The sequence below is a fragment of the Thalassophryne amazonica genome, chromosome 6 (genome assembly GCF_902500255.1).
Source record: "Thalassophryne amazonica chromosome 6, fThaAma1.1, whole genome shotgun sequence".
Taxonomy (NCBI): Eukaryota; Metazoa; Chordata; class Actinopteri; order Batrachoidiformes; family Batrachoididae; genus Thalassophryne; species Thalassophryne amazonica.
The window spans coordinates 34070301-34095014 of NC_047108.1; the positions used below are offsets into that span (position 1 = coordinate 34070301).

The 24714-nt window shown below is 39.7% G+C and overlaps 1 protein-coding gene across 2 annotated transcripts in view; it reads right to left on the reverse strand.

The window, feature by feature from the left end:
- The window catches only part of spen (spen family transcriptional repressor), a 107152-nt gene that overhangs the window by 56997 nt on the left and 25441 nt on the right, over window positions 1-24714 (reverse strand). Inside the window, exon 3 of one of the 2 annotated variants that reach the window (XM_034171957.1) lies at window positions 16153-16764. The exons of the other annotated variant lie outside the window; for it this stretch is intronic. Coding sequence (XP_034027848.1) covers window positions 16153-16764 — 612 coding nt within the window. The remainder of the gene's footprint in view (window positions 1-16152; window positions 16765-24714) is intronic. 2 annotated transcript variants of the gene reach the window in all.

The window sequence follows — 24714 nt, forward strand, 5'->3', positions numbered from 1 at the left end:
ACGACCAGGTGGACGATAGATAATAACAAATAAAACTGGTTTTTGGGACTTCCAATTTGGATGGACAAGACTAAGAGTCAAGCTTACAAATAAATTAAAGCTCTGTCTGGGTTTTTGATTAATTAATAAGCTGGAATGGAAGATTTCTGCTAATCCTCCACCTCGGCCCGTGCTACGAGCATTCTGGCAGTTAGTGTGACTCGGGGGTGTTGACTCATTTAAACTAACATATTCATCCTGCTGTAACCAGGTTTCTGTAATATGTTGATCAATTATTATATCATTTACTAACAGGGACTTAGAAGAGAGAGACCTAATGTTTAATAGACCACATTTAACTGTTTTAGTCTGTGGTGCAGTTGAAGGTGCTATACTATTTTTTCTTTTTGAATTTTTATGCTTAAATAGATTTTTGCTGGTTATTGGTGGTCTGGGAGCAGGCACCGTCTCTACGGGGATGGGGTAATGAGGGGATGGCAGGGGGAGAGAAGCTGCAGAGAGGTGTGTAAGACTACAACTCTGCTTCCTGGTCCCAACCCTAACCCTAACCCTAACCCTGGATAGTCACGGTTTGGAGGATTTAAGAAAATTGGCCAGATTTCTAGAAATGAGAGCTGCTCCATCCAAAGTGGGATGGATGCCGTCTCTCCTAACAAGACCAGGTTTTCCCCAGAAGCTTTGCCAATTATCTATGAAGCCCACCTCATTTTTTTGGACACCACTCAGACAGCCAGCAATTCAAGGAGAACATGCGGCTAAACATGTCACTCCCGGTCCGATTGGGGAGGGGCCCAGAGAAAACTACAGAGTCCGACATTTTTTTTGCAAAGTTACACACCGATTCAATGTTAATTTTAGTGACCTCCGATTGGCGTAACCGGGTGTCATTACTGCCGACGTGAATTACAATCTTACCAAATTTACGCTTAGCCTTAGCCAGCAGTTTCAAATTTCCTTCAATGTCACCTGCTCTGGCCCCGGAAGACAATTGACTATGGTTGCTGGTGTCGCTAACTTCACATTTCTCAAAACAGAGTCGCCAATAACCAGAGTTTGATCCTCGGCGGGTGTGTCGTCGAGTGGGGAAAAACGGTTAGAAATGTGAACGGGTTGGCGGTGTACACGGGGCTTCTGTTTAGAACTACGCTTCCTCCTCACAGTCACCCAGTCGGCCTGCTTTCCCGGCTGCTCGGGATCTGCCAGAGGGAAACTAATTTGATACAACCAAACACTGCATGAAATAACACCATACGTATATTAACTTTTTTTTCTTTAATATTTATTTCATTCATTTAAAAGAAAAAAAAGAAAAAAAAAACAGAAAAGCAGAAATAAAGCATCACAAATCACCTGAATGAAAAGGAGCAGAGAGAAGAACAAGTCTTATGTTTTCTGCCCCTTTTTACAATACAATCTTTCAATATCCAGCGTCATTATTCGACATTTAACAGATTGCATTTCTTTGACTTGTCACATACCACTGACTTATTTCATAATTATGACCATTATTTAGTAGATTACATCTCTGACAGGTTACATTTTAAACATTATTAACAGATTACATTTTTTGGCTTTCTCACAGCCCACTGACTTATTTCATAGTTTCATACTTACTTAATACGTTTTTTAAATAACTTATGCAACCTTAATTCTTTGATTTCTTTGTTGAAATTGTTCCATAATTTTACACCATTTACTGCAATACTCCATTCCTTTACTTTGGTTCTGTATCTTGGTTTTTTAAAGACTTCTATTCCTTTCAATTTATAACTACTTACTCTTTTTTCAAACATATTTTGAATGTTTGTTGGTAAAGTATTTTTATTAGCTTGGTGCATTGTTTGTAATATTTTCAAATCGACTAAATCATGACATTTAAGTACCCTATACTTAATGAACAATGGATTAGATGGATCTCTAAAACCACTGTTGCTAATCACTTTTAAAGCTCTTTTCCACAGAATAAATAAAGGTTGTGTATAAGTTGTATATGTTGATCCCCAGATTTCTGCACAATAAGTTAAATATGGAACAATCAATGAATTGTACAATGTTAATAAATCATAACTATTTAATGAATATTTTACTTTATGCAAACCAGCAATGGCTTTCGCTATTTTCCCTTTTATGTAATTTATGTGTGACTTCCATGTAAGATCTTCATCAATCATGACTCCTAAAAATTTCGTTTGTTTTACCCTTTGTATATCCATTCCATCTATTTGTAATGACACATTATTTTTTTCACTCTGTCATTAAACAATATGGAATTTGTCTTATTAATGTTTAGTGACAATCTGTTTATATCAAACCAATATTTAACTTTTTTCAACTCTGTATTTATCACTTGTGCTACTTCCTGTATATCTGATCCAGAGTAAAACTGCGTTGTATCATCAGCAAATAAAATGCTGCCAAGCACATTAGATACATTCACAAAATCATTAATATACAAAATAAACAGTTTGGGTTCAAGTACCGATCCTTGTGGTACTCTATAAATAAAGTTACACAATTCTGATTTGGTATTATTTATCTGAACAAACTGTTTTCTATTTTCTAAGTAGTTAATTACGTAACGTAATTAATGTTACGTAATGTTGGCATTACGGTGGTACTACTTGTCAGCTAGTATTTTAACTTGATTGTGCTTTTATACGAGCTTACAAGCTGCGCAGCACAAAGCTTGTAGTTCCTCATAGCCAAACCCTCCACACAGAGTGATAACACAAAGTAGTTAAAAATAATCGAGGGCCACTTTTTCATGTCATCTTCCCACTCTGTTATGACCCATGGGTGAGCCAGAGTTGTTCCCTTTGAGCTTTTCAAAAAGGTTTTTGTTTCTACCCATCGAATGACTTCCATTTTTCTATATTGAAAACACAGCTCAGCGGAAGTCCTAAGACAACATGGAAATGCCTCTATTGTAAAAGTGGACAGGGCTGAATAAGGTGAATAAGTCAACAACAAAACCTTCAAATCTGCCAATTCACAGGAAGCCAAAACGAGTGATATGATCAAATTTCACAGTTCTAGACAAAGCAATAGCAGCCATATTCTGGTTCATCTGAAACAATCTCAAACCATAAAATAAAACATTCCAATAACCAATTATGTAGAAACAAAAGCATGATTCAGAATTATACCAACTGTGACAGAACGCTGATTTCTACAGCTGATTTTATTTCAACTATGCTCAGCACTAAACTGTCCAGAGGATGACGTGGGTTTGTGAGTGCAGTCAAGACTGCTGGGAGAGGACAATCCTGTGTGTGCCATCAAAGTTTGGATTTTATTTGCAGAAGAATGCAGTTAGGATTATTCCGAACAGATGTGCACAGTTGTGATCAAGCACCATCTGTCTGCAATTACCAAAAACACGTTTTAACGTCATGGTATAAATAGGGGGAAAAAATGGCTTGTCCCTTCAAAATGCATGAGAATAAAGGAAGCTAATTATTACACATCATGGAGAATATTCTCTGCACTCATGTGAAGAGCTATCTTAATACTGTCTTAAGTAAATTGCATTTGTCAGATAAGTAAACGAAAAATGCTTTTCCGTGGTGCTGCTGAGTATCTGGCTCCGAATTCAAAGATATAAAAAAGTATAGGTCATGGCTGTATGCGCGCGTTTTCTCAAGCCGTTCCCATGGCTGTCTAAGCTTTCTCGTCCCTCTGCTGTTTGTTTCCTTCTCACTTTCTCCTCCCGTGCACAGACACTCCCGGAAGTGCTGCTGATGGAGCCTGGCCTGTGGGAGTGGGCAGGCAGCCAGCACTGGCCAGAAATTTCCAGTTTCAACTGGATCTCACGGAGGCGGGGGGGGGGGGGGGGGGCAATACCCACACACAGTAGGCAGTGAGAAAAATACACCAGCCGTCTGCGGAAATTCTCCCATATCACTGCCGTGTCAAGCCACGTGTGTCGCTCCATGCATTCAGGACAGGAAACAAATGTGGAATGGATCCCAGAAACAAGGACCCCTGTGTTTACAAAAATGCAGCTCTCCCTTGCATGTGATTTATATAAAGTTTTTTCCTCACTTACAAATTTGAACAGGGATTTGTCAGTGTAAAGCAGCAGCTTCACTGAAGTACTGAAAATGACGTAATGGCAGAAAAGTTCTCACAAAAGCATGTGAAGCAATTTTTAGTAGAGTTGTGACTTTACAAACGAGATATCGTACAAAACACCAAGATAAAGCTAAATGACTTACATCCTACAGTAACTCTTGGGAATATAGTTTACCTCAATTTCTTCTTGAATCCTAAAGCAAAGTTTACACTGAGCACTTAACTCCATCATACACAACAATCCTCAAACAAGAACCAAAAAAGACGCATTCTTCCAAAGTACCAATAACACAAACCAATTCCCATTCAATGAATTCCTTGCAGTCTTGAGCAATTGATAATAACAATTGCTAGTTGTTTTGGAATAGTTCCATCTATTAAATATTGTCAATAATGACGATTATATTGTTGCTTTACATGTCCACAAAAAACTGTGCTATGGCCTCTGTCTTCTGATACAAGTGTGGTGTACACTAACTGACCAGTAGGTGTCACTTGGTTTTAATTAGGGAATAATCCTGTTGCGTCTGATATGTCAGACATTCATGCTGCGATATACGGTTGAAAATAGTAAATATTAAGAGGTAAAAGGAGTTTCGACCGTATATAACAGCATGAACGTCCAACACATCAGACACAAGGGGGTTATTCCCATTCTAATCCAATCCCATCATTTGCAGGGTTTATTTTTCTGTAGGGTAGGCTTACCACAAAGCAGTGAGCCGTCTCTCCGACAGCGGTCAGGGAGCGGAGTAATCCATCAAATGTGAAAATCCATCAAATCCATAAAACGTGAAACAGTAATTCTGTATCAGAATCCACATCAATACTTTGCTACGGTAGCTTAAATTTACCCATTTCAGCAGCGGCACACGACTTTCTCTCACTCTGCGTTAACAGCTAGCAGAGTGAGCAGGCGGTGTTCCGACGAATTGTGAGTCTTGAAAGTTCCGCGTCCCAACAATACTGTGCACATGCGCTGTTGTGCGTGCAACAACACATGCACGCGGAGTACAGGAGTAACATTCAAGAGTAATGACATCTCATCAGAACACCGGTCAGGGCGCAGAGTAATACATCTTTGGCCACCGGTCTAATATTTTGTTCCGTTCCACAGATATTACACGTCTGATTATGTCACACGATTAACCAATCAGATTCACAGGAAAAAATGTAATTGGATTAGAATGTATAATTAAATGAAGGTATGATTCATGAAGCTTTTAGTGAAGGTGGGAGTCAACACTTAAACGGGCAGTCTTCTCTTTAGTCAGCTTTCCCATTACTACCAGTTTAGTCAAGTCGTCCATGTTTCTAGAAAAAGGGGAGTACACGTTTGAGTATTTAACACAATCCTTCTCACAGTGTTGCATCCATGTTATTAGCATGCATGCTAGCTCCTATCCAAACAGAGAAACATTTTGCATGATGTAGGCACAAAGCTGTCCAATCATTCAAAAATAAAGCAAAAGGGCATGCACGCACTTTTAAGTGAATCAAGTTTAACTATTCAAAAAAATGCCTTTAATCGGGCTGATTCTTATTGGATTAACAAGGTGCACAGTGCATTTATCAATGTACATGCTGCTCCTGACTGATGATTTTGCCTGTGCATACAGTCCTGGAATGCTCTGAAACTCATAACGCCATGAAAAAAAAAAAAACATGATTATCCAGGAAAACAGAGAGGGAAAACCCTAAATTTGAAAACCTGCATGATTATGTTGCACCATTGTGCCACTGCTTAGGAAGAGCCTTGTGATGATTATTTGTAGCCTTCAAACAACTTCACACAATGCTGCCAGTGATTCAAATAACAGATTTTCTTGTTAAAAAGAGAAACAGCAGAAATTACATTGTAGCAGGTATCTCAACGGAGATGTTTCCCAAATCTGGTATATTACACTGGTCAACAATTTTTCTTACATGGAGTTTTTCCAGCAGATTTTGGGTAATTTGGGGGCGCTGAATCTGAATATTGTGTTAGTTTTTAAGATATGAAAACAAAATTTTAAAAAGAAAATTTATATTTTTTGCCGAAAAAAGCAGCATTTAAGCAGCCATATATGGAAATCTGTTACAATCAAACATATGTTTAAAAATGACAACATTTCTTAACCTTACTACTTTATCCGGAAACAGGTATTTTTCTAACTTTGTGGCCATTTTTCGTATCAAGCATTTAAGCAAAAGCTGCAGTCTCACACACCTCTTCAGTGCCATAAACGATATTTGTTCCCATTTCACGAACCCGGTTTAAAAACTATGCTTTTGAAGATGTTTTTGTGCATGATTAGTGGCGTCAAACTCATGAGGGAAATGAGCAACTTTTGCGTAAACCGTCACTAAGGAACGTGGATATTGCAAAAAAAAAAAAAAATGATGTCATAGAGGAAGTCTGAGCTCAGATTCAGCACTCCAAAATGACCCCAAATCAGTTCTCAAAGCCCATGCAAGAAAAAAATAAAAGAAAATTTTGTTGACCAGTGTTACTAGATATGGTGTATGTTCTTAATATTCTCATAACTATAATGAGAATACTTGGGTGCAGAAGGCTTGCTATGAGATACCACCGATACATTTATTCCCAAGTATTTTCAGCAAGTCTGTCCCAAAATAACGACTGACTCACAGTATGCAGCAATGAAACGTCACCGACACAATGGAAGGAAATGTTAAACAGTGCCATTTGCTCAGGAGGCACTGTTACAGATGGGAGACCCAACAGCTTATAACACACTAAAGTCAGCAATTTTAGTCACATGCTGCCAAAAGACATTCCTGAATTAAAAACAGTTAGAGATGTCAATAATTAGGTACGGTACTGGAACAACACACTGCCTTAATGGTGCAGGATTACCAGTGTATTCTATAGCCCTAACTATAATCTAACCAGTAAACACACTACAAAAAAGTCAAAGACAGACTGATGAGAATGAAAATACAGAGGGAGTGGAAGAGGGGAAGGTTTACAGGGCATCTGGAAAGTATTCACAGCACTTCACTTTTTCCACAATTTATGTTACAGCCTTATTCCAAAATGGAGTAAATTAATTTTTTTCCCCTCAAAATTCTACTCACAACACCCCATAATGACAACATAACTGTCAGTCAAAACATGTTCGTAAATATTCACACCCTTTGCTCAATACTTTGTTGATGCACCTTTGGCAGCAATTACAGACTCTAGCCTTCTGGAATATGATAGCACAAGCTTGGTGCTCCTATCTTTGGGCAGTTTTGCGCATTCCTCTTTGCAGCACGTCTTAAGCTCCATCAGGTTGGATGGGGAGCATGGTGCACAGCCATTTTCAGATCTCTCCAGACTGAGCTCTGGCTGGGTCACTCGAGGACATTCACAGAGTTGTCGTGAAGCCACTGCTTTGATATCTTGGCTATGCTTAGGGTCACTGGCCTGCTGAAAGATGAACCATCCCCCAGTTTGAGGTCAAGAGTGTTCCGGAGTAGGTTTTCACCCAGGATGTCCCTGTACATTGCTACATTCATCTTTCTCTCAATCCTGACTCATCTCCCAGTTTAGTGCAACAGATAACAGAATATTTGCAGAGGAATCCTTCAAATCCAGTTACAACACCAAAGTTTGACTGTGTATACCTTTTGGTACATATTTTAGAAAAATAATGTTATCCATTTGAATTTTCAATAGGGGGCCAAGTAGGGGTCAATTGAAGAACTGCATAGGGGTCAAAAAATGTTCCAATCATATTGAAAGCTATACCACATTATGTGTCTGATCAGAAAGATTCCAAAAAGGTGTAGTTTGTACTATCTATGACTGAATGTTCTGGAGTTATGGGGTAAAAACAGCAAGCATGGCGAAAAAGGTCACTTTCAGTTTGTACAGGGGTCAAAAGTTAAAGTTGCTCCAATTATGGTAAAACATGATGTCGGCTCTGCTGACTGATCTGACGGTGCAACTATGGCGCAAAGTGCCCAAGAGGGACTTTTGTTCAACCACGACAAGGAATTAAAGTATTTTCAGACATCGTTTTCCAAAATCAGGAGGCTTTATGTGGATAATTTTTCTTCAGGACGTGATGAGTCCATTAAAACGAACAGGTAAGACTTTATATTTACTTTGTGTGTGAATTTACACCGCATGAAGACCACAGCTTTCAGCCAATCAATGGACAGCATCAACTTAACTTATTTTGACTTATGAGAAAACCTAAAAAAATAAAAATAAAAAATCCTTAAATTAGCTGCATCATTGTTTAAGCCGCAGTGCTCAAAGCGTCTGAAAAAAGTAGCATCTTATAATCCGGAAATTACGGTATCCATTAACCTCTCACCGGAAGGCTTGTTTGTGGTTGCGGGTAAGAAACGATTATCGTTCAGCATTTAATTCACACAGTAGGGTAGCTGCGTACGCTGCTACTTGTTAGCGCTGTTAGCTGAGAGCGAGAGAAAGTTGCGTACTGACGCTGCCGCCGAAATAGGTGAATTTAAGATACCACACAAAAGTATTGATGCGGATTCTGATACAGAATTACCGTATCACATTTGATGGATTTTCATGTTTGATGGATTACGCCGTGCCCTGACTGCTGCTGGAGTGACGCTGCCTCGGCTCGACGGTAAGCCTACCAAATTACCTACAGAAAAATAAACCATGTAAACGATGGAATTTAATTAGAATGAGAATAACCCCCTTATGTCTGATGGTTTGCAGACGTTCATGCTGTTATATGGTCGCAAATAGCCACAAACGCCTTTCAAGCTCTATTTGCAACCATATAACCAGCATGAACATCTGCAAATCATCAGACACAACAGGGTTATTCCCTAATTATAGCCATCCCAGCAGTCAGTGCATAAGAGGCAGTGTACACCCTGAACAGGCCACCAGGTGCAGGGTGGTGTTGCCCTTGCATTTTGACACTTTATGCATAGAAACCTTTCCTCGTCAGAAAACTTCACTCTTCTTCTGAGCTCGCCATATAAATAGCAATGTGCCAATTGCTGGTGCATCTCTCCTAAAGGGAATGTTAGATGACATGTTTATATTGTTTTAATAGCTGAGTTACCCATTCTATGCACAGGTAATAGAGAAGAATTTTAGCCATGTCACTGTATATGTCATGTTACTTTAGTTAAGGTGTAGTAAGTTGCACTGCATTGTATGTTGTCATCATTAATTTTCACAGAGCAATTTATGACATTCATGAGACTAAAGTGAATGATGATAAAAGGTGATAGTATGTCATATCACTGCAATGCTCTGGCAGCCGTACATAGCAGATAGATTTTGATTGAAAAAACACGTGTCTTGACTCGGCGTGCTCTGGTCCATTCAGATTGTAATTAAAGTGCACCCTAGCCAGCCGCTACTACGTAGTAAGTAAAGTGTGATGCTTTCTACCTGACCTGAGTACCATGTGAACTGCGAAAATAAGGGCTCCAGTGAGCAGGTCGTGATCTACTATATAATGCTGACTGTATGTATGTGTGTGTGTGTGTGTGTTCACACATGTGCACTTTCAACCTAAGGGTGCCAGCAACCTTCCCCTTGGTGGCCCCAGTCACCATAGCAAGTTTGGTGTCGATTGCTTAATTACTGTGGCTGTGCAAAGCGAACACACACACGCACACGGTCAGCTTTATATATTAGATGCACAAAACAGACTCATGTCTAATTAATGACTTGAATTCATAGCAAGCCTTCTGCATGCTGCACCTTACTTCACAGTCAGATTACACGGTGCTGTGTAAATAAGGAGTTGACGTGCCCTAAATGTACACATGCTGTGCAAGTCAAACCTTGAGACATGTGACACAGACAGTCAAGATTAGAGATGGGATTGATAAGATTTAATCGATATCGATGTCGTTATGGATTCCGCTTATCAATCCGATTCTTTATCGATTCTCTTATCAATACCTCCTGTGAATTTTCTGTGTACTAAAAGTAGGCTTTACAGGTTTTCTATGTCAACAGCATTTTATTGAGTCTTAAAGTAAATAAATATGAAATTGGTCACTAGATCCTTGATCTCTGGACATAAATAAAACCAAAAAATCTTCAATACCCATCCCTAGTCAAGATTGTGCCCATTTTGTCTGAGCAGGAAATACTGGATACAGCTGACATGCAGGTTGTTTGTTACCATACACACATGCAGCTGGAAGGAGGTTTATGCACTACACTGAGTAAATATGTCATGATCAGCTAACTTTCCAGACAAAACACAGGTAAGGTCCCAAGTACGGGAATCTGGAAAATTCCTTGAGAAGTTCCATCAGTATTGTGCAGAAATTCTCCTGCAATAAGCTGAATTCATCAGGGTGCAACAATAAACAGGCATGCACATAAGTGGTACTCGGTCTGTTTGTGCATGCTAAAAATAAATTATGTGCAGCAGAAAACACAAAGGAAGCACTTCACAGGAGGAAAGCAATGACTGTAGGGAACATGTTTCCCTCTGTGTGCTGTCTGGTACACAAAATACACAATTCTTTGAGTCATAGATTTTTTTTTATTATTTGTGCTTAATTTATTATTTTATCTTATAAATATGACAAATTTGACCAAATTAGAAATTTAATACCTTGTCATTTTGTATTTCATATTTTTATTCAATCATCTTCTCTTTAAAACATCAGAAATATGACAAAGTATGTACTGCTGGACTTTATTCCACAACAAACAACAGCCGGTCTAATCTGTATTTTACAGTCTGCTATAAACTCTCTGAAAAATAAAAGTTAATCCAAGAACTTGGTTCGTTCAAGTAAAAGGAATGTCGTGCAACAGGGATGGGCATCGTTAAGATTTTAACTGTGCTACTACATGGTCCAGTACTTTAACAGTATTCTTATCAGTACATTTGATTTGAGAAAGCGTGCTCTCCCACACAACACAATAATGGAATATATTACTGAAAGATTACCGAGTTTAGCCAGATTCTGATGAGATTAGTTGATCTAAGGAGGTGGAGTAATGTAATATTCATGACTGAATGGCAGCTCAATAGGAATAACAAAGTGAACAAACAGGTCAGACGCACAGCCATCACACCTGAAAAATAAATAACATAGAAAAACAGATGGGCTTCTACACCTTTTTCCTTTGCTCTCAGCTCTGAAAGAACACTTTTTTGTCTTGGGGGGGTTGGGTGTTCTGCAACAGCACATATGCTTCAGAGCTGGTAGCCTGAACATCACCTCAAGAAAGCACAAACAAATGTTTCAAGTCATACTAATATGGATATTTTTATCTACACGCAGGGCTTACTGTAAGAGAACTTCCACAAACCTCGCAAACAGACAGAAAGAAGGGTGTATGAGTGAGTGAGTGTGAGAGCGAGAGAGAGAGCGCTGTTCTGGGAATTGTGAAAAAAATTTTCAGTCAGACAAATTTCCAGCCCCATTCTCTACCATGTAGTTCAGGAGCCAGTCATCAATTTTGACCTGAGAGGTACCACTGAAGGTAACCAAACGACACTTAGAACCCAGCCTCAGTGTACCATGGCCTACACAAAAATGTATGATAACCATCGCAGGGTGGTAGCTGTAGCCAGCGAGGGGTCAATGAAGAATTACACAGAGGTCAAAATGTAAAAATGCTCCAATCATGTTGAAAACTATATCACATTATTTAGCTGATCATAACAATTCCAAAAAGGTATAGTGTGGACCATCTGTGACGGAATGTTCTGGAGTTATGGGGTAAAAACAGCAAAAATGGTGACTAAGGTCAGTTTCAGTTTATACAAGGGTCAAAAGTTAAAGTTGCTCCAATTTCAGTTAAAAAAAAAAAAAAAATTATGCAAATTATTGGTTCAAATAAAAGGATTAATAAATGGAATAGTTTTGACTGTGTTGAATGTTTGGTCTCCAAAGTAAAGGTCAAACAAGGTCGACGTCCACTGAATTTAATGACAGGTGTTATATGTTACCCTGTAATGTGATAACTAAGCATGATGGAACAAAACTATTCCTTATTAGAACCCTATCAACCCAAACAATAATTGGCATCACATTCTACTGAAATTGGACCAAATTTAACTTTTGACTGCTGTACAAATTGAAACTGACCTTTGTCACCATTTTTGCTATTTTTACCCCATAACATTCCATCAAAGATGGTCCAAACTATACCTTTTTGGAATTGTTATGATCAGACAAATAATGTGATATAGTTTTCAACATGATTGGAGCATTTTTATTTTTTAGATAGATTTTAACTTCTGTGTAATTCTTCACTGACCCCTAGCTGGCTACAACTACCAACATGAGATGGTTATCATACATTTTTGTGTAGGCCATGGCACACTGAGGCTGGATGCTAAGTGTCGTTTGGTCACCTTCAGTGGTACCAAAAACCTGCTTGGCCCATGGACTAATACTTTATTTTTATATGCTTCTATGAGAAAGCCGCGCAAGTGCCTCTCATTTCACAAGAGTGTGAACGTGAAGGCTTGGAGAGGAAGTGATGTCAGGTTAGTGATCTCAACAGGACAGCTGTGGCATGGACACGGGACTTTGAAGCAGTTAACATTGTTCGCTCTCAGCAATGTCTATGCTTACCGACTGTTACTGGACAAAAGAATCAAAAATTACAAATGCAACTATCAGATGTTTAATGGGCATCATGTCAAACTCCTGCAAATACTGAAGCTTATGAAGCCCTGTGAAACCCAAAGCATGACGTAAAATCAGCTATTAAACACAATAAAAACTCAACACCACTGCAGCTTAAAACATCTATTCTGATTTCTCTTGAAACTATACTACACTGTCATGCAGGCTCCTCTGTGCCTCCGTCAGATTTTTTAACTGTTGCTCCTTAATACAATCTTTGTGATAGGTGGTAGTTAATATTGATAGTATTTTATTATTTTGTGTTATACCTCTGTGGTATTTATGTGTTTTACAAAACATTTTGGTGGATATTAATGTGGGGCCCTGATGTGACTTTGGGCTGCTGGTCTTCAGCCCAGGCAAACCTGTGCATTAATCTGCCCCTGGCGGTGGTTACTGATGGGATGTAATCGTTTCTACACTTTAATCACAGGTGTGATTAATCTTTTTGCTCAGTATATTAAGAAACGCAGAGATTTCTCAGGAATTAATCAGAATATTTTATCTACAGTTTCTCGAGCTGCACAGCGGCTGAAAGTGCTCCGTTGTGCACGAACTCACCCACATAACTGAGCATGTGCACTTGTAATAAAATAAATAAATAAATCTGTAGTGTTTAATTGATCCAATAGATTACTTCCCCCCCATCAACGATGTTTGGCTTATTCTAGTCATGACAGAAAATCTCTGCATTAAAACAAAACTATTTTTGATTGCACCCTATCGCATCGCATCACATTGTTCTTGACCCAGGCAGTGACCTGTGTGTCTCGATATGTATTGCATTGTTTTTATAAGAAAAAGATGAACACCCCTAATAATAGGGCTGTGAAATGAAAATTGTGAAATCAGAGGAAAATTTGCAGGGGGCCAAGCTGGGGTCTAGGGCCCATGGGGCTCCAGAAACCAAATTAATTTTGTACCTGATACATTTTCAGCATCTCCTGGAAGAAAAAACATCTCAAAAGAAGTGCATATTTAAATGATCCTATATTTAACCTGTCATTTAAACTGTTACTGATCATGTTGAAATAACAGAATATGACGTGGAAGTAGGACCCGGAATGATTTTCCTTTTAATTGTAAACCAAATTATGCATTAACTAAGAACAGTTAAACATGTAATTCGTGAAAACTGAAAAGACTGTTAAAGGAGACCTGCATTGAAAAAAATGCAGTCAGATTTTTTTGAACAAAAAATGACTTACATTTACACATGAGATCCTTCTGAATGTAGTAAAGTAAATCTGCAAGCCCAGATCTGTCATTCAACGGAGAAATCTTCATTTGAAAATGACAAATTTACAGCTAACATTTAGCCCTCCGCAAATTGTCCCTCTCATCATGGACGCAGCCGAGACGTCACGGACAAGACCCTCAGTCAGTTTGCATCTGCACCTTTTTCTTGTCTTATATGGAAGGATCTACTTTTTTTAAAAACTTCATATTGTCTTGCGGCACGTCTGGTGAGTACACATTTCTTTTATTTGTGCTTGAAAATTATTTTGGGGGACTTTTTCATACACCCGTTTGATTGCGTGGTGTCGCAATGAAAATCTGTTTTTCGCCTCCGGTACCATCGCGGGACATGGAGGCGAGACCCGCAAAGAATCCCAGTCATTAAAAATATATAAACCTCTCTCAGCGTCCATGGAGCTCTGGGGCTCCGATTGCCGAGACGTGCGGTGCTGTGGATTTTGCCGCAAGAAGTCTGTCCTTGCAGCAACAGGTGTACCGGCCGCTTCACATTAAAACAGCGAGCGTAATCTCAGGACTTGTGCCAAGTGTGCTGCAGCTCCATTCAGTAGACAGAGAGGTGATGCCGGTGTTGTGCCGCGGTGTGAGTGGCCCGCGTCGGTGGTTAACGAGCTCGTTAACGAGCCCGCAGACTTAATAAGCGCAGCGGAGGCAGAGAGCGGGAGAGGAAGAACGGCGCCCGCTGTCGATGTTGTTGCTGATCTGAGCACACAGATCTGTATCTCACATTCATTGCAGCTTACTTTTGGATGTTGAAACCAGGACTTGCATAAGTAACATTACTAACAGATAAAATCAATTTCAATGCGGGATCGGACTGAAGGCGGGAGCGCGTCGTCTTGTCCCTGACATCATGGAAATGATACGGCTGTACAAACTGTTTTCACAGAGGGCTAAATCTTAGCTGCAAATTTGTCATTTTTAAATGAAGATTTCTCCGCTGAATTACAAATTTGGGCTTACAGATTTACTTTACTGCATTCACAAGGGTCTTATAAATACATATCAGCTATTTATTTCTGAAATCTGACCATATTTATTTCAATGCAGGTCTACTTTAAAGCATTTCAAAAACCACAGCTAAAAATTGGACAATATTTTGAAAATCATGGTAAAATATCAGTAACACACCTTATAGTAAAAAAGTCACATATTGTTGTGTAAATTCCTGTAAATCCACAGTGTCTTTTTTCCCATGAAAAAAGTCTACATTAATAAAAACTTATTTACATTCTTGTGTAAATTCATGTAAATCCATTCAAAGCCACAGTCTTTTTTCTAATTAAAGAAAGTCTAGATTAATAATAAAAAAGGAGTCGCATAATCTTGTCTAAAATCCTGTTTGAACAGCACAATGTTTATTTTCCAGGGAGAGAAAAATTCTTACTGTGTTTCCTGAGGGCACAGTTCGCTTTTCCCGTTTATCTTTCAGATGTGTTCATGAAGCCAGCGACAATTCCACAGATTATTGTCCTTGTCAAACTTATTCAAACCGTCTTTCTCGCCATGTTCGCTCTGTCTGATGTCGCTCCGTGACACAGACATGCTGCAAAATTCTTTTAAAAATTTGAGAGCTCTAAAAGTTTACGATATCCACATGCTACGTTTAGCTTAATCGTCTTGCAGGAGCTACACAGCATCGCTGTAGCAACCAACCAGTCCCGCTTTACGACAACTGTCATAACAGCTACGGTTTGAGTGCCATTTTTCCTCTGCAAAGTTCAGCGGATCCGAGGACACTGATTTGTATCTGTAACACACAGATCTGTGTCCACGGACTTATAAAACTTGCACGATGTCATAAAAAAAGGAAATACTTTGTGATAGGAATTTTAAAAACTCAGTGATGATCACAATTACAGAGTATAACACTAACAACCCCACCCCCCCATGATGAAATCCGCGGAATTCCTTGGATCGTGGAGTTTTCACAGCCCTGTAATAATTTAGTCCTGAAATGCTTTGATTTCATCCTTTGAATTAACCCGCTGCCCTAATTGCACAAGATTACCAATGTATTTTATAGCCCAAAAAAAAAGTAACAAATATAAACACTGGTTAATTACTTTATTTCCAGAGTGGACATTCTATGTTCAGCCTTATTTACTAATTTTCAGTCCTTCATCTGTGCAGCACGATCAGACAATGGTGAGCAAAAAGGTTACAAAACAGAAAAAAAGTCATCCACAAAGAAAAAAAAAACCCAGCTTCACTCACCTGCCACTGGTACTGCTGCTGGTACTGCTCACAGAATCTGAACTGGAGGAACGACTACGAGATCCAGACCCACTGTTCGAACGCAAAGGACGGGAAGCCTGACTTGCCAGCCTCTGTGGAGAGTTTCTCGAATGTGTCGAGTGTGGAGACCGGCTCTGACTGTGGCGGTACGATCGCTCTGTGCGTCGACCCCTCTCCTCCCGGTAAAGGTCCCTGTGAACCACACTGGCCAAAGTAAAAGGTTCCCTGGTACGAGCCTCATAACGTGGCTCTGTCATTTCAAAGCGACAGGGGCTCCTGCTGTGTGAGCGGTAGAAGCCAACGCTGCTAGATGTAGAGCCTCCATTTCCTCCCGTCGTGGACCCCGCTGATGCAGGTGTTCCTGCGTTGCCAGCAACAGAGCTGACAATAGCTCCACCCACTCCTGAGGGCACTGTCGTACCACTTCCGCTGGAAGTACCAGACACACTCCCAGCTGTGCTTACAGTTCGTTCTCTTGTATCCCGGTAATAGTCCGTTTCATAGTGCCGCTGTCGATCAAAGCTGCTACCCGGACGTTCGTGATGTCCATAGGCGCTGTGATCATATGCCCGATCCCGACTTTCAGCAGTCCTATGTAGCAAGCAGATAAAGAACATCATATTACAGTCATGTAAAACTCTTAGCATCGAGCAGTGGACAAACAAAACTATCAGGTGTCTGTTTTCTTAAAAAGATGGCATATGGGAAGACAGGGCACTGAAGCACTCTGAGGGGAGCAGTTTAGAATGCAACTACATCATTATTATTACTCTAGGAAATAAAACTACAGCTTCAAGACAATTTAAAACACAGAGATTATGAGATTTTTGTGGTACAAAATTGGAGTGTTAGACCAAAATACCAATCACTTTTTTTAAACAATGAAAATAAACTGAGCATACGTTCATAGTAACACTGAGGCATCTAAACTGCACTAATAAATACTTTTGTATATATATAATTTTTTTTTTTAACCAGTACCAAACAAGATGTGTTAACATTGTTGTTTGAGATTTTCTGCGTGTGTGTTTTTGTTTTTTGCAGGATTTTTCAAAGAGTCTTCAGACAAATTATGAGAAACAATCATATTATGAGGAAGAAATCGCTCAATTTTACTGTAGTTTATTAGAGGCGGATGTGGATTCTGTGGTATTTCACTATTTCTTCAGCAGGAAGATGGGATAGTTTGGCTCTGACTTACTACATTTTATTGTTGAAATTTGACATACATTTTTGAGGATTTTACATCAGTAACATAAATAAGATGGTCAGGATATTTTAAGTAGGGATGCACCAATCCACAATTTTTCACTTCCAATACCAATACCTGAATTTGGATACCTGCCGATAGAGATAGTTTTCCAACCCGATACCAGACCTCTGTTTGCTTTAATATTATTATTATCATCATTACTGTTGATTTTATATGAGGATTTTCTTAAAAAGGAAACCTGAAAGTTGAGCTATAATTTGCCAGAAGGTGTATCTAAGATGAAAGCCTAGATTTGATGTTTTGGTGAAAGAATTAAGTACTTTTATTTTTTTATAGCCTTATTTTTATAGACATAAAGAGAAAAGACAGCACTCTCTCTCTGTCCGTCTCTCTCCCTCTCTCTGTCTGTCTCTAACTCTCGTTCTCTCTCTTGCTCACTTTCTCTCTCCCTCTGTCTCTCTCTCTCATTTTCATGCTGCACAAACGTCAAACCTTTTGGCAACATGAAGCCTTTCAACTGTAAAATAAATGTATCATCATGTATCATGTGCAGGATTTTAATGGAAACTTTTTCCCTTTCAGCGGACAGAATCTTTGTTCGCTGTCCTCCTCAGCTGCATCCTGAGCTAGCTTTTCATAGCATTTTACAGCCTCGGGACAGTGAAGCAGCTAACTTAACATACATTTTCAGCAACAATTCAGTTAATTTTTCAGAAAATCTGTGCTCGACAAAGACAATTTGAACCCAAGAGCCGGGCAGAAATTTGCCGCAAACCGCAGCTAGAACACTGCGGAAGAGAGCTCTCTCAAACAGCTCGGCTTCAAAAACCTCCCCTCCTCCCGCTCAGCAGCAAACAAACAGAGAGCAAACAACAACAGTTGAGAGGATTCACAGTGGCTCTTCTCCGGTATCGGAAAATGCCGCGCACTGGATCGATATTTTTCGATACGTGAATTACGTCAGTATCGGAACCCAATACTGATCCAGGATTGGAACGGTCCCATCCCTAATTTTTAGCAAAAAGTATGCATTCATAGAACTTTAATGACTAGACCATGGCATTGTTAAAGCGTTGGGCTTGAGACCAGAGGATCTTTGGTTCAAATCCTAGCCTGACTGGAAAATCACTAAGGACCCTTAGGCAAGGTCCTTAATCCCCTAGTTGCTCCTGGTGTGTAGTGGGCACCTTGCATGGCAGCAGCCTCACATTGGGGTGAATGTGAGGCACTGAAGTGTAAAGCGCTTCGAGTGTCTGATGCAGAGGGAAAAGCGCTATATAAATGCAGTCCATTTACCAGTTACCATTTAATTCATGTCTGATTTTAAGCAAAGCATATCACAAAATTGATCAAAGAAGAGTTAATGACTTCTTTAAAGCATATATGCAATAGATTTATAATGTAGGCTTTTCCAGTCATAGCCATTTAGCCTTTAACAGTGATACAAACCAAGATTTGAAAACTTTTTTGCCATTTTTCTAAACAGAATTGACTGAAAAGATTTTGGAGTTATGGAGATTATGACAACCTTCTTCCACAAACACTTACAATGATATGTAATTAATAATGTTCAAAATTTATAATAATAAACAATCTGACAACACTTTTCTTGAAAAAGAGAACCTTAAAAAAAAAACACTCCTTCAGAAGCATTTTAATAAGGCTAAATATTAGAAAGTGTGCTCATAAAAAGACTGTTCAGACTAGAACACACACTGAACAAAGCAATCACAGTTTAATTTGGTAATATGACTGCTGTGTCATTAAAGCATTCATTTTACTAAACACTCCATAATGAGCGGGACAGGACAGCAATTACCACTGTTTGAATTCAAATCTAATTACATTATCAAATTAGTCTTGGTGTTCCAGCACAAGGTAGAATACAGTTTAATCCAACAACAATTAGGAATGCTTGCTGCACCAACACTTTAAAGACATTTTTTCATTTGCAAATTCAAAAGTGGGTGAAATATGGTTTACAAATTGACAAGCCTAAAAGAACATTTAAGTTTTTGTTGGGGAAAATGCTTAACTATCAAAATGGTAAATACTTGATATGCTCAGGTTAAAATTCTGACTTTTAGAAACTCCTCAAGTGGGGATGGGGAACCATGCAACATGAAGGGCCAACAGCCTTCAGCTTTTCACATCACGAGGTCAGTTCGCTGGGGTCCCTCCGCTCAATTAAAAAGTGGAATGCAAACCTACATGCTGTTGGCCTTTCATGGCACATGGTTGCCAAATCCTGTCCTACATGGTCGATAATCATCAAAGCCGGTGCTTCTCTTACAGTATTACTGGCATGGCTGCTGCCACCAGGCCGAAAATATTTTGTTAATAAAGCCACTAAAAATTACAACCAAACATAAATTTTGATGTCAATAATCGTTTAAGATCTTACACAGGGATTTCCTTCTGAGTTTCCATCACATAAACAATCCTGTGTGGAGTAACTGTTCTTATTATAGTGATCTGAAAGCACAGTGATCAGTTTATTGTTGTTCTTTTTCATGTTACCAGCAGTCAGCTAGCAGCAGAGAAACACTAAAAAAAAATATGTCTACTGCTGTCAACATTAATTAAAATTATCAGTCAGATCTTTCATTTAAAGGCATCAGATGTCAGAATCAGACGTTTACTTCACAGGTTTTGACGGCTAGCAACATAAAAAAAGGTGGTCCTTACACTCCACTTGCAATAAATGCTGGGGAAAAATTCTGTTGTATGGATGTGCAATGACAGAGGAAATTATAATTAATACATTTTTGCACTGTAGATGTTTTTTCATGAAACATGGTCACCATATAAGTGATCCATTGGTCACCGGCTATCAAAATACTCAGCGACTAATTTAATAATCAACCTCATTATTTATTAAGCTTTGTTTTTCTCTCAAAACTACCGCCGTACCTTCTGCTGCCTTTCTATCCTTGATACAGTAGTGGTAATCGGGGGTCAACAATGATGTCACCGGAAAAATTATGCCCAAACGATATCATGGCTAGCCGGCAACAGAGCTCAAATGTCTGGGAGCATTTTAACCAAATAAAAGAGAAAAGGCTGCAATGCAAAATCTGCAAGGCAGAACTTGTCTTCAACAGCATTACAACGATGATGCAGAAGCATCTGAAAAGGAAGCACGTTGTGGCCGATTCTGATGAGGGACAGCGGTCTGTTAGCTAATTGGCTAGTTAGCCGCTAACATTGACATCTATATTGAGCTACTAACTCATATTTATAGCTGTAAACATTAACATTAACAATGACGGTTTCACTAGCCTTAGCACACATACAAGGTCTGTGAGAAAGTAGCCGACCTTATTATTTTTTTTAAAAAAACCATATGGATTTGAATCACGTGTGATTACATCAGCCAAGCTTGAACCCTCATGGGCATGCAAGAGTTTTTTCACGCCTGTCGGTGACGTCATTCGCCTGTGAGCACGCCTTGTGGAAGGAGTGGTCCACCCCCCTCGTCGGAATTCCTTTGTCTGAGAAGTTGCTGAGAGACTGGCACTGTGCTTGATCAAAATTTTTTCAAAAACTGTGAGGCACATCCGAGTGGACACCATTTGACAAATTCAGCTGGTTTTTGGTGAAAATTTTAACGGCTGATGAGAGATTTTGGATTGTTTCTATCGCTGTAAGGACTTCCCATGGAGCGGTACGTCGCGCAGCGCTCCGAGGCGACATCGTCATCCTGTTTCAAGCTGAAAACCTTCAAATTTAAGCCTCTGTTGACCCAGGACGTCGTGAGAGAACAGAGAACTTTCAGAAGAGGTCGGAATCAGCAGTTTATCCAGACATTCCACTGTTAAAGGAGATTTTTTTAATGAAAGACATGCGGACGGATTGGCGCGTCGGCTCCCAGCCGGTGCCGCGCGCCCATTTGTAAAATCCAGGCGGCTTTTGGTGGTTTTCAGTTGAATGAGTATCTGAGAAATTGTTTAACAGCAGGGCATGTTCCAACTTCCAACGGAGGTGTTTTTCCTGTGGCGGGCACAGCAATCCATCCGCACGTCTTTCATTTAAAAAAAATCTCCTTTAACAGTGGAATGTCCGGATAAACTGCTGATTCCGACCTCTTCTGAAAGTTCTCTGTTCTCTCACGACGTCTTGGGTCAACAGAGGCTTAAATTTGGAGGTTTTCAGCTTGAAACAGGATGACAACGTCGCCTCGGAGTGCTGCGCGACGTCCCGCTCCATGGGAAGTCCTTACAGCGATAGAAACAACCCAAAATCTCTCATCAGCCGTTAAAATTTACACCGAAAACCAGCTGAATTTCTCAAATGATGTCCACTCGGATGTGCCTCACAGTTCTTGAAAAAATTTTGATCAAGCACAGCGCCAGTCTCTCAGCAACTTCTCAGACAATGAAAATCCGACGAGGGGGCTGGACCACTCCTTCCACAAGGCGTGCTCACAGGTGAATGACGTCACCGACAGGCGTGGAAAAACTCACGCATGCGCACAAGGGTTCAAGCTTGGCTGATGTAATCACACGTGATTCAAATCCATATAGTTTTTTAAAAAATAAAACTGTCGGTTTCTTTTCTAATAGACCTCGTATGTTATGTGTTTGCTGTAACGTTATAACAGCGATGTCATGTTTGAATAGGAAATATGATAATGCTAATGTTTTAAATGTTTTTAAAGAAAATACGTTCCCCTTCAATGGACAACTTTGTTACAAAGCCAACAACATGCACACCTCGGCAAGCAAGTATCCTGACTGAAGCAATCTTGAACATGTTGGTGACTGACATGAGACCCCTGTCCATGGTTGGCAATAAACTTTTCAAAGAGATAATCAAGCAGTTCAACCCAGAACACCATGATAAGTACCTACCAGGCCGATCTCACTTCAGCACAATGATGGAAAAGAAATATGATACAACCTTTGAGAAGGTCAGTCTCTCTCTCACTCTCAATTTGCATTATTGGCATGAATATATTAAAACAATACTGCCAACAATAACACATTATTAATTAATTAAATTATATAATAAACAATAACAACATTCAAAGACAAATAACAGCTGGATGCTGGTGTGATAAGCCACTAGATAGATAGATTAGATAGATAAATTTATTGTCATTACAACAAGTGCAATGAAATTTAAGTATGATCCGATTAGTCGACGACGAATCTCAAAAATAATTGGTAAATGGACTGCATTTATATAGCGCTTTTCCATCTGCATCAGACACTCAAAGTGCTTTACATGAAATGCCTCACATTCACGCCAATGTGAGTGTGCTGCCATACAAGGCGCTCACTACACACCGGGAGCAACTAGGGCAGGGGTGGTCAAGTTCGGTCCTCGAGAGCCACATTCCTGACACTCTTAGTTGTCTCCCTGCTCCAACACACCTGAATCCAATGAAAGACTCATTAGCAGACTTTTAATGAGCCTTTCATTGGATTCAGGTGTGTTGGAGCAGGGAGACAACTAAGAGTGTCAGGAATGTGGCTCTCGAGGACTGAACTTGGCCACCCCTGAACTAGGGGATTAAAGACTTTGCCCAAGGGCCCTTAGTGATTTTCCAGTCAGGCTGGGATTTGAACCGAGGATCTTCTGTTCTCAAGCCCAATGCCTTAACCACTAGACCATCACCTTGCCTAATCAGTGACTAGTCAATTACCAAAATAATCCTTTCTGGCAGCCCTACTTCTCCCTAACTCCTTTCACACTACACCTGCGCTGCAAACAGCAACGTGTCACTTAAAAATATCTGTGCAATTCTTATCATGATCAACGCGATGGTTCATCTTTAGCTTGTTAAATCAGCCACTGTGCGTCTGAATCAGGCCTGCTAACTTGCTGTTCACTGTTCAAATTTGGCCTGGCCTCCCCTTTTGAGTGGATATGCTTGACCAGGGTGTCTGGATTTAAAAAACTTTCACCCTTCGATCTGTCAGTGATGACTGGAAGGATTCTGAAAATAAATATGTACAACCCCAATTCCAATAAAATTGGGACATTGTGTAAAATGTAAAAAACAGAATACATTGATTTGCAAATCCTCTTCAACCTATAATCAATTGAATACACCACAAAGACAAGATGTTTAATGTTCAAACTGATAAACTTTATTGTTTTTGTGCAAATATTTGCTAATTTTGAAATGGATGTCTGCAACACGTTTCAAAAAAGCTGGGACTGTGGTATGTTTACCACTGTGTTACATCAACTTTCCTTCTAACAACACTCAATAAGCGTTTGGGAACTGAGGACAATAATTGTGAGTGTCATGACTGGGTATAAAAGGAGCATCCCCAAAAGTCTCAGCCGTTTACAAGCAAAGATGGGGCGAGGATCACCACTTTGAGCACAACTGCATGAAAAAATAGTCCAACAGTTTAAGAACAATGTTTCTGAACGTTCAATTGCAAGTAATTTATGGATTCCATTATCTACAGTCCATAATATAATCAGAAGATTCAGAGAATCTGGAGAACTTTCTACACGTAAGCGGCAAGGCCAAAAACCAACAATGAATGCCCGTGACCTTTGATCCCTTCAGGCGGCACTGCATTAAAAACCGACATCATTGTGTAAAGGATCTTACTGCGTGGGCTCAGGAACACTTCAGAAAACCATTGTCAGTTAACACAGTTCGTCACTACATCTACAAGTGCAAGTTAAAACTCTACTATGCAAAGCGAAAGCCATATATCAACAACATCCAGAAACGGCGCTGTCTTCTGTGGGCCTGAGTTCATTTGAAATGGACAGATGCAAAGTGGAAAAGTGTGCTGTGGTCTGATGAGTCCACATTTCAAACTGTTTTTGGAAATCATGGATGTCGTGTCCTCCAGACAAAAGAGGAAAAAGACCAGTGCAAAGTTCAAAAGCCAGCATCTGTGATGGCATGGGCAACTTACACATCTGTGATGGCAACATCAATGCTAAAAAGGTACATCCAGGTTTTGGAGCAACACATGTTGCCATCCAAGCAACGTGTTTTTCAGGGACGTCACTGCTTATTTCAGCAAAACAATGCCAAACCACATTCTGCACGGGTACTAGACTGGCCTGCCTGCAGTCCAGACCTGTCGCCATTGAAAATGTGTGAGGCATTATGAAGCGCAAAGTATGACAACGGAGACCCCAGACTGTTGAACAACTGAAGTCGTACATCAAGCAAGAATGGGAAAGAATTCCACCTACAAAGCTTCAATAATTAGTGTCCTCAGTTCCCACACGCTTATTGAGTGATGTAACACAGTGGTAAACATACCACTGTCCCAGCTTTTTTGAAATGTGTTGCAGGCATCCATTTCAAAATGAGCAAATATTTGCACAAAAACAAAGTTTAT